General features: G+C 47.2%; 1 protein-coding gene and 1 pseudogene across 3 annotated transcripts in view; both read left to right on the forward strand.

Annotated features, from left to right (window-relative positions):
- Nucleotides 1-760: 760 nt before the first annotated feature.
- On the forward strand, nt 761-1,787 carry LOC100953602 (annotated as a pseudogene).
- Nucleotides 1,788-3,403: 1,616 nt separating this feature from the next.
- FAM84B (family with sequence similarity 84 member B) overlaps nt 3,404-10,841 on the forward strand; it is a 23,581-nt gene continuing 16,143 nt past the window's right edge. The window contains exons 1-3 of one of the 3 annotated variants that reach the window (XR_001161641.2): nt 3,404-3,851; nt 4,407-5,638; nt 8,099-9,175. Coding sequence is in view for 1 of the 3 variants with exons in the window: in XM_003782344.3 (XP_003782392.1) it covers nt 4,502-5,434 (933 nt within the window). In the remaining 2 variants the exon portion in view is untranslated. Of the gene's footprint in view, nt 3,852-4,406; nt 9,181-10,841 lie in introns of those variants that run through there. The other 2 variants (XR_002775206.1, XM_003782344.3) reach the window with 2 other exon arrangements.

Raw genomic sequence — 10,841 nt, forward strand, 5'->3', positions numbered from 1 at the left:
TTGCAAAGCAGGATATAAGTGTTACAGCTCATACAAAGAGCCAAACCTCCTTGCAGAGCAGGATACAACTGTTATAGCTCTTGCTCTTCCCCTCTCTCTCCCTTGAGGTCGAGGTCTGCATTTGAGCTCTCTGCTTAGGGGCTTATATAGGGGCAGTTGTCCAATGAGCTTTCAGGGCCTAAAAACAAGACCAATCAGGAGCAGGTTTTGAAAATGGACCAATCAGGGATGCACTGGAGGAATCACCAGTGTCTTCCCCTGCTTGTGTCCGGTTCCTTTGCTACTGGAACCTCAGGTGGGGGAGGGAAGCTCCTCTGGCTTGCCTACGCTCTAGCCTGCTCCAGCCTGCTAGTTCCTCTGCCAGCTGCCGCCACCAACACCGCCAAGAGGGAGGTGGCAGGTCCTCCAGTCCTGCTAGCCTGAGCTGGCTGGGGCACCACCTGTCCAGTATCACTAGCTACTTGAGAGGCTGAGTCAGGAGGATTGCTTGAAACCAAAAGTTTGAGGTTGCATTGAGCTAGGCTGATGCCATGGCACTCTAGTCTGGACAAAAGAACGAAACTCTGTCTCAAAAAAAAAAAACAATGATGCTGTAAGCCACTATTGTGCACCTAAATAGAGCTCACTGAGATAACAGGAGAGATAGCTAGACAATTAGGCATCATTTCCTCATCCATTAGATCTTTGACCCAGAGTGCTGACAGTAAAAGGTCTCCTGGTCGGTTCCAGGAGCCCTTGAAAATTGTTGGCTCTGCCAGTTATGGCAGGTCTGGTGCAGGGCGGTGGGGCCAGGGCCCTGGATCTGCTCTGGGCCCTGCCTCGTGTAAGCCTGGCCAACTTGAAGCTGAATCCCGGCTCCAGGAAACCAAAGAGACCACCAAGAGGTCGGAGAAGAGGTAGAAAGCTTGACAGAGGCCATAAAGGAGAAAGGCAGAGAAGAACCCAGCCCTGTCTGGGCTTTGAGGGAGGCCAGACTCCATTTTACATCTGAATACCAAAGTATGGGTTTAATAAAGGAAGTAACTTCAGATGCCAGTACCAGCCTCTGAGTCTCCGCAGACTGCAGTATCTTACTGACTTGGATCGAGTTGTTTCTACTCAACCTATTGACTTAACCCAGCTTGTCAATGGGAGAGGTGTGACCATTCAGTCTCTTAAAAGGGATTATGGTGTCCAGCTGGTGGAGGAAGGTGCTGACACCTTTAAGGCAAAAGTTAATATTGAAGTACAGTTGGCTTCAGAACTAGCTATTGCTGCAATTGAAAACAATAGTGATGCTGTTACTACAGCCTTCTATGATCCCAGGAGTCTGGAAATCCTATGCAAACCTATTCCATTCTTTCTTCTTTTCAGCCTATTCCAAAACGAATGCTTCCACCTGAAGCACTGGTACCCTATTACATTGATGCAAAGAATCGTGGTTACCTGGCAGACCCTGCCAAATTTCCTGAAGCAAGGCTTGAACTTGCCAAGATGTATGGTTATATTTTACCCCACATCACTAAAGATGAACTCCTCCAGATGCTCAGTGCTCAAAAGGATCCAAGGCAGGTTTTCTTTGCTCTTGCTCCAGAATGGGTGGTGAACATGGCAGATAAGAAAATCCTAAAACCCACAGATGAGAGTCTCCTCAAGTATTATAGCTCCTGAGTCCCCTCCTTAGAAAGCTGTTAAAGAGTGCCAGAAAAGCAAATGAAAGATACATATTTCTTGTTGGAGTTTCCTAATGTGTAATTCTCCAGATATTGATGTTAATTTTCAGTGTAAACTTCTTTTTCATTTTCATCTAAAATTAAAATAAAACTTTAGGAAGCAAGGACTGCCCAAAAAAAAATAAAAAAGCCTGTGTCTTCTCTATTTTCCCATCCCCAGCCATCTTTCCCAGCAGCACGTCAAGACAAGGTAACCTACCACATCCGACAAAAGCAGAGGTTTCCAGTGCAACAGACGTGAGATGACTGGCCATTGTCTAAGACTAACTCTCCTCCATAAAATGGAGTTCATATGGTGACACAGTGGTACACATAGCATCCATGTAGTAGCAGCCCTCCAGACCAAGTGTTATCAAAATTTCCAAAGGGATGGGCACTGATCTGGTGCCTGAGGGCAGTCTGAAATTATTTTAATAGAATCTGCAGGGCATAGAGAAGTTTTATTTCAGTGTAATGTACTTCAATCTTAGATTTGCTGAAGGACTAGCTTCCATCACAGCCCTGACAATATTGATTGTTCAGACTCAAAAGCACATAAGAAGCTTGATTTTTTTTTTCTCAAACTAGAAACGATCACAGTAGTGTTAGTATATTCTTATTTCCACTGGTTGGTATACACATTGAATAAATAATAGTGTTACGTGGAAAAATTTAGTCAAAACAAAGTGATAGAAAACGGGATATGGGGTGGAGCTGCATCCTTAAATGCCCCACAAATCAGTCTGCGTGCTTGCAGTGAGGACATCAGTTTGGCTTTGCAAAGGGAGCTGCCAGCCAAACCTCCACCCCCACCACGACCCAATATTTGAAAAAAAGAAAGAAAAAGAAAAAATCATCCACTTTGGTAGCTTACATCGTAGGTACAAGAAATGAAACCAGTACAAGCGGGGATAACCTCCTTTTGTGGTGGAGGTTAATCGGCAATACTGGTCTCCAGTCACTTCCCTAAGTCAACAGGAAAGAAATACAGCCACCAGGGGCCTCTGCTAATTTGTTTCTAATTTAAGGACAATTAAACAATTCCTACATCCCTCACCCCGAAGAAAAGCAGCCAGAAATGAATGCATTCTCTCACCACCCTAGGAAATGGCAACTCTCTGGAAACGACAACAGAGGTTATGAAATGCACTTTGTAATAAACATCCAGGGACTAGGAATAAACAGAACACTGGTCTAGGGACCCAGCCAATAACTCTTTCGTTCTGCTTTATACTGTCTCCTTCCTGTGATTCTTTTTCTCTGCCCCAAGGCTTCCCACTACTCAGAGGAAAACACTTCTAAGATGATCCAATTTTCGAGATGCCCTGCTAAAATACCCTTTCTTCAGACCTTTCGGACAGAAAATATTCCAAGAGAGAGGCGAGAACCCCTGAAGACTCTCGAGATACTCCAGAAAGAAGAGGCCAAAGGGAGACGAAACAAACACCAGACGCTTCTTCCCTCTCTGCTCACTACGCTGGCAGGTACTGTTTGCCTTCCAACTTCTCAGAGCCACCACAGTTCGGAAAAACACTCACACTGCCCGGGGTTCCAAGCAGCCGCTGCACAGCGCCAGCCCCAGCCCCAACCGGCGGGTGGATTATTTACCAGAGAGATTTAAACCCGCTCCGGCGCGGGGGCGTGGCCGGGCGGAGCCCCGCGGGCCCGAGTGGGCGGGGCGGGGGCGGGGATCCCGGAGGCTCCAAGCAGTGTGGAAAAAGACGTAAGCTGAGGGAGCAAGCGCCTGTCTCTTTAAGTGCCACGGGCTGCTCTCCCGCCCGGGAGCCGGGAGCCGGATCTACAATCCCCTCCCTCCCGCTCCAGCGCTTGTTGCTCGCCCGGCCCGAGCGGGAGCTGCGGCCGACCGGCAGTTTAGTCCTCACCGCCTCGCGCTCCACCTCCTCGAGAGCTGGCTGACTGGGGGCAGTAGCCCCGGCAGGAGGGAGGGGTCGCGGTGTGAACAGGAATTGCTCCCCCTTCAAGTTTGGGGTGCGACGCAGCCGCGGGGGAAGACATGCGTCGCTCCCCTCTGCCCAGCCTCGCTGCAGCCCGCGCCGGGAGAAGGAGGACTGCAGCGCCCACACCTGCAAACTCTCCCTAGAAGTCTTGGGGTGCGGCCGGGGCGCCTCCTCAATCCTTACGGCCTCCACCTCTCTGCGGGTGAGTTTGCTCAGGTAACCCGAGCCAGAGGGCGGGAGTGCGGGGGAGGGGCGGGCGAGTGGGGAGGAGAGAGCGCGGCAGGTGAGCCAGGTTGGGTGTCTCACCTGTCCGAGTCGCTACGGGATTTTCTTTCTTTCCCCTGGGGATAGAGGTGTTGCGAGAGGAAAGAAGGTGCCTCAAGCGCTGGTTAGGGTCCAAGGGCGGGTGGGGAAGTTAAGAAGGGGGGGATGGGAGTAAAGTTTCTCTTTGGTTCCCCACCTCCCTACCCGGACTTGGCAGGTAGGGCGCGGGCGGAAGCGGTAGGAGCTGCTGATGCAATGGGCTTTTGCCAGGGCCTGGCAAAGGGCTGCGGGAGGGGGAGAGCCGGAGTTTCCCGGTCTCCTGCCACCCTGACCTTAGAGGTGGAGAAATGAAAGAAGGCTCGCTGTACCCAAGACTGTCCCCAAAATGGCTTCAGGTGCTCAGCCTCCACCCGTTTTTTTTTTTTTTTTTGAAACAAAACGACCTTTTCACAGAGGGTTCCTACACCACTCTCTTGCCTTCCTCTCCCAACAGGTGTCCTCAGCCCCTGTACGGGACCTGCGCCAATGACCCTAGTGGTGGTTTCGCTTTCTCCTTTCGCGGCGGTGTGAACGTGTGTCCGCAACGTGATGGGCAATCAGGTGGAGAAACTGACCCACCTAAGTTACAAGGAAGTTCCAACGGCCGATCCGACTGGTGTGGACCGGGACGACGGGCCCCGCATTGGGGTCTCCTACATCTTCTCCAATGACGATGAGGACGTGGAGCCGCAGCCGCCGCCCCAGGGGCCGGATAGCGGCAGCTTACCCGACGGAGGAGACGGGCCGCCTCTGCCCCAGCCTCAGCCCTACGACCCGCGGCTTCATGAAGTGGAATGCTCCGTGTTCTACCGCGACGAGTGTATCTATCAGAAAAGCTTTGCCCCGGGCTCGGCAGCGCTGAGCACCTACACGCCTGAAAACCTGCTCAACAAGTGCAAGCCAGGCGACCTGGTGGAGTTCGTGTCGCAGGCGCAGTACCCGCACTGGGCGGTGTACGTGGGCAACTTCCAGGTGGTGCATTTGCACCGGCTGGAGGTGAGCAATAGCTTCCTAACAGACGCAAGCCAGGGCCGTCGCGGCCGCGTGGTCAATGATCTGTACCGCTACAAACCGCTGAGTCCCAGCGCAGTGGTGCGCAACGCACTGGCGCACGTGGGCGCCAAGGAGCGCGAGCTGAGCTGGCGCAACTCGGAGAGCTTCGCTGCCTGGTGCCGCTACGGCAAGCGCGAGTTCAAGATCGGCGGAGAGCTGCGCATCGGCAAGCAGCCCTACCGGCTACAAATTCAGCTCTCGGCGCAGCGCAGCCACACACTGGAGTTCCAGAGCCTGGAGGACTTGATCATGGAGAAGCGGCGCAACGACCAGATTGGGCGAGCCGCTGTGCTGCAGGAGCTCGCCACGCACCTGCACCCGGCGGAGCCGGACGAGGGCGACAGTAACCTGGCTCGGACTACGCCGCCTCTCGGGCGCCCCCCTGCGCCCAGTTCCGAGGAGGAGGACCGAGAGGCGGTGGCACACTGATGGCCCGGCAAGCAGAGCGCAGAGCTACGAAAGGGAGCTGTTTGCAGAAGCAGTCGCTGCCCCCTTCCTCCCTCTCTCCTTCCTTCCCTCCTCCACCACCTTCTGGGCCCCATCTGGGATTCCTGGGCCCTTTGGAAAACGGAGAGTTGGTGAAATGCGCAGCCGGCTGTGGACGGGGGTGGAGGAAGGGGACAGAGGGAGCAGGTAGGAGCACTGGGAGGGGTTTCATTTCCTTCTCATCCCTTCGATCTGTCTTCCTTTCTGTGGCGAGGCAAATTGTGGACTTGCCTGGCACTTAATTGTTGCTGGATCTGGTTCTAAAATCTGCCCTTATGCACATGGGGTTGGAGAGAAGTTCCGAGAACCAGTGTGTACGATTGCCTCCTCCAGCTTAACTGCTTGCATTGGGCTTGGAGGATTCCTGGTAAAAAGCCCTACCGGTTTGTGGAATCTCCTCTGCCGGCCAGCACAGAGAGCTGCTTATCTGCTTCCTTTGTGGAGCTAGGTTTTGTTTGGGATCTGGGAGGTTGGGATGATATATTTTATGGGATTCCTGGGGCGCAGGGCTGTCTAAACCATGACAAGGTCTGGGAGCAGCAGACCAAAACCAGGCAGCCCCCTATTAAGTGTAACATAGTTGAGCAAACTCTGGCTGCAAACACAGACTTTACTACCTCCTTCCTCCCAACCCCAAATAATTAGTCTTCAGGAGCTGACTCTTGGCTAAATCGCCTCCACTAGCCCCTTCCCAGGTTACAAGTAAATCATTGTCAAGGGCCAGACCCGGGAAGGATTCAATTAAGGTTTGTTCTGAGGTCTTTGTTTCTCCCCTGCTGTTGTAGGCACTTAAATAGCTGCATTGTTATCAATGGAGGGAATGGCCCTTTGTGTCTCTGATCTAATTAAACCTGCTCAGCTGTGTTCATCCTCAGGTCACATGTAGGATTGGTTTGTACCACCTCATAAAGTATCTGCTATGGAAATAGACATTCTCCCTAGCAAGAATTAATCTCTTTTTTCCTCCCCTCCTGAATAGTGAAGGGAACCTTTTTTTTTTTTTTCAAAACAAGGCTTTGATAGTAGAGCTATGACTTACTTTTTTTCCCCTTCTTATACTGGCTCAACTCCTTCACTCTCCTTTTTGTTCTGCTGGTGGCAAAATCTTAGGCTGGAGACATTCAGTAGTCCTAGCCACACTTCATGAAGTTTAAGGTGCAAAGTCTTGTACTGTAGCAGTCTCCTTATTGCTTGGAGTACCCTTTCAGAGCCCTTTCCTAATAGGGTGACCTCAGTCACAGATGCTACCTGGTGTAGCCATCACCAGATCTTAATTTGGAGACAGTCTGAAGGTACAGATTGGTGAGATCTGTTAGTGGCAGACTGAGAAAGTATTATTTGGTTCTGCATCTGCTTTCTACAAGACCAATTTTTTCAACCTGTCTCTTCTCCTGCAAACTCTGTAAGGATGTGTGCCCTCCACTGCAGAATAGTTTCTCTGCTGCCCATTGCCAGTACTGTCTTCAAACCTTGTATAGAGTTTGAGGGGCTTTTCCCCTCTCCTGGGAGTCATAAACTACATTGTACAAGTCATTTGGTGACCTAATTCTTAACAGTTGGAATAGAATCATACTTGAGTGGTGCACAACCCTGGCTGTAGTTGGGCCTCTTGCCTGGAAATCTCTAAATGAAGGCAAAAAGTCTTGAAGGATTTTCTTTTGTATTTAGTGTTTTTAGGCATTGGAATTGAGGCCATAATTTTTAAAAGCCTGGGCCTTCTGAGCATCTCAGACATGAAGTCTTAATTACAAGGCATTAGGCATGTTCCCTGTTTTCACAGTTATCACCAAACAGTTGCTATGATTTCGATAGCTAAAGATGAACCACACTCCAGTGCTGGTCTAGGACTTCGGCAGGAGATTAGTTTCTTTTTAGAAATGCAGGTCTAGTTTCAATGTTGAATATTCTCATAGCTGTGTGTTTATATTCTCTTGCTCCTGGAAAAGCAGATCGAGATAAACCTGAGGAAAGATGTTTAGGAGAGCTGCGATACCTCACTGATTTGGGTTTTCTTTCCTGTGTAAGTTGAAAATACTATCACTGTGCAGATGGAGCAGAGGCACAGAATGGTACTGTCCAGCAACTCTGGGCTCACTAAATTATTTTTTTACTCTCCAGCCCTTCCCCTTCCTCTGTCCCACAATAGAAAGGGATATGAGCTATAGCGGCGCCTGTATGTTGCTATCAGTGAATGGCTCTTTCTGAGAAGTTTCAACTCAGAGGAAGCACTCCTATAAAATCCACGCCAGTAGTAACATTCTACCTCGAGAGAAGAGGTTTTTGATAGCAGGGTTTGAAAATAAACTAGAATAGAAAATCTATTCCAGCTGCTGCTTTCCCCTGTAATGCAGGTGTTTCTACAGGGTACCAGAGATAATGGCATGTGATGCTTAGAGCAGTGATTTTTTATTGGGAATTTCCTTAAGGTATAATGCTTAAAGTGAAGCAGCAGCCGACCAGGCTGCACAACAGGGAGTGGAGTCAACTCTAGGTTCTTTCCATGAGGTGGCAGTGTTGTGGATAAGCGAGTTTTTAATGCCCTGGCAATGGCTACATTTGACACTTTAGACAAAATAAATATATTTAATAATTTTTGTTTCTCCTTAGGAATAAGACTTTAGAACTATTTTGTACTGTGAATTACGGATGCTCTTTGAAGGAAAGAAATATCGATTCTAATGTTCTTCAGAAGCTCTGGCAGGGATAAGCAGGACATCGACTGGAACATACGCTAAATGAAACCAGACAAATTCTATTTTCTTACCTGAGCAAATATTTTATTGAAACTGCTTCTGTATGTCAAAGGAGCTCACAACTTCAGCTGTACACCTTTTTGTATCAAAAGAACTCAAACACCTTTTGTAGCTGTTATTTCCACACTTAATTTAAAATGGCTTTGTAGCACTAAAATACCTAGCAGAAGATGACTCCAGATCTTTAAGGAAATATTTAGTTTTTATGAAAAATTACGCTTCAGTGGTTAAACGTCTCCTGTCTTCGGTGCTTCTGGCCCTAATAGCACCACTGGACACCACCACAAGCACGTGGAAACATATTTTTGGAAGCAGAACTTTAATTTTATATGACATATGCTATGGAGAGCTAAGAAAATTTTAGGACTACGTGTTTTCTATTTTTTTTTTTTCTAACCAAAATGGAATCCACTGTGTTGAAGACTCTTGGTGTTATGTGCTTGTCTGACAATTTTTTATAAATTAGAGTAAAATCTAGTGTAATCATGGTCATCGAATGGATTTGTTTGGAAAGTTCAGTCTTATTTTTGGATTTTTTTTTTTTTTACATCAGGGTAACTATAAACTTAGTAATTCAAATTTTTGTTATATTGTTTTGCTCTTGGCTATACTACTTGTGATCCATGGAGAATTATATTGACTAACAGGATAAATTATATATGCATTTTATTTCCCAATGAATTGTGCACACTTTATTTTTGTGGAAAGTTGTATGTTAAATCAACGTTATGTTCTTACTCACTTCTTGAGAAGGAAGTTCCGATTTGAAATTGTATCATTTCCTTCAAAATGAAGGGCAGTGCTTAGTTAAATAAAAGATTGATGATATCTTTTAAGCCATTTCCTCTTCACTCTGTCCTATTAAAATAAAACCTGTCAGGTCCTTATGAAAAATGCTATGAGGGTTTCCAATAAACCATCTTTTAGAGTTAACTGAATATTTCTTTGCCACTCATGTATCTTTTTTCTGACATTTTGGTCCAAATTCAAGCTACTTCCTATAATTTCTCCGAGAAGATGAGCATGTCATCTGTGCATTGCTCACTAAACATTTCATTGTAGTCATTTAGTGAATGAAAACCCTGCATTTACTATGAAAATTCAAAATCTCAATTTTCAACACTAAATGATTTTAAGAAACAATGCAAAGATTGCTGGAAGTCACATTATGGAAGATACACTGGGGGGTTCAGTGTTTAGTAACCCATGTTTCATCTCAGGTGGTTTCAGGACCCCACACAAAGAGAATGTGCTTGCCGTGTAATTTAATTAGAGAAAATGGGTGAACGTGGTCACATGGCGCTCTTGGCATGCTAAGGGATACAGGTGCCAGCAGTTGGTGAAGGCTCTACCACAGTCTTCTGGGGTCCAAATGCCTGGGCTTTGTCAAGCTCCTGTGAAAATTTTGAATAGGAAAAGTTGAATGCTTAAGGTTTTAAGAAGCCCAGGCAGCAATGAGACCCTTCATCCTTAGAGTGGAAGTTTAGTTCATTGTGGTTTTCATCGCACAAGAAAGTAGGGGGGGAACCTGATGCAGAATGTACGTTTATTCTTGGGTGATTGGGCGAAGGCTGTGGTTCTTCTTTCTCCTAAGTAGTCTGAGCTTAATGTAGGAAAATGACATGTTTAGAAGCATTTACAAGGAGTTTCAAAATGAACAGGCCCAGAGTGTGTGCAAAAAGGCTTTTAGTTTCTTTTACTGAGTTTACTGGGCAAACTGCTTATTAAATAAATACCGCAATTTTATCCACAGAGTTGATGCAAGAATGGCTGGTGTCTGTGCTTGCAATTGCAGTAAGGCCTAAAGGATGCTGAGCACTAGCCTAGGGAATGGAAATACATAGGTTAAAAGAAGAAGTCCTAACCCTGAGCTTGTTTCTAAGGGGAAAATTTTGCCCCTAAATCAAATTATAAATTATATAAGTAGTACAGTAAATAAGTACTGACGGTAGGTATTTAAATAAAGCTAGTGTCTAAGTTTGATTAGAATTTGAGAACCGGTGTTAGGTCTGTGGAGTGTGTATCCTCCCTGGAGAAATCAGGACAAAAACGTGAAGGTACAAAGGATGATGGAGAAAAGGATGTAACTCAAACATAACCAATATGGACTACTTAATTCCCAGTGTCTAACACGCAAAGAGAAACCGGATTCATGGTTAGTGTCTCTTTGTATGTTGCATTCTAAGAGGCAAGGTAACTGCTTAGAAAATTTGTAAGAATTTTGTGGCCAGGTGCAGTGGCTCACGCCTGTAATCCTAACACCAGAGTGGAGGCAGGGGCGGATGGATTGCTTTCGCTCAGGAGTTTGAGACCAGCCTGAACAAGAGAGGGACCCCTGTCTCTACTAAAATGGAAAAAATTACTTGGGCATTGTGTGGGTGCCTGTAGTCCCAACTACTTGAGAGGCTGAAGCAGGAGGATCGCTTAAGCTCAAGAGTTTGAGGTTGCTGTGAGCTATGACAACACGATACAGCACTCTACCCCAAGGCAACAGAGTAAGACTTTTATCTCAAAAAAAAAGTTTTAGGGGCAGCACCTGTGGCTCAGCTGGTAGGGCGCTGTCCTCATATACCAAGGGTGGTGGGTTCAAACCCCGC

The sequence above is a fragment of the Otolemur garnettii genome, unplaced genomic scaffold, assembly GCF_000181295.1.
Source record: "Otolemur garnettii isolate 467f Iridium unplaced genomic scaffold, OtoGar3 scaffold00004, whole genome shotgun sequence".
Taxonomy (NCBI): Eukaryota; Metazoa; Chordata; class Mammalia; order Primates; family Galagidae; genus Otolemur; species Otolemur garnettii.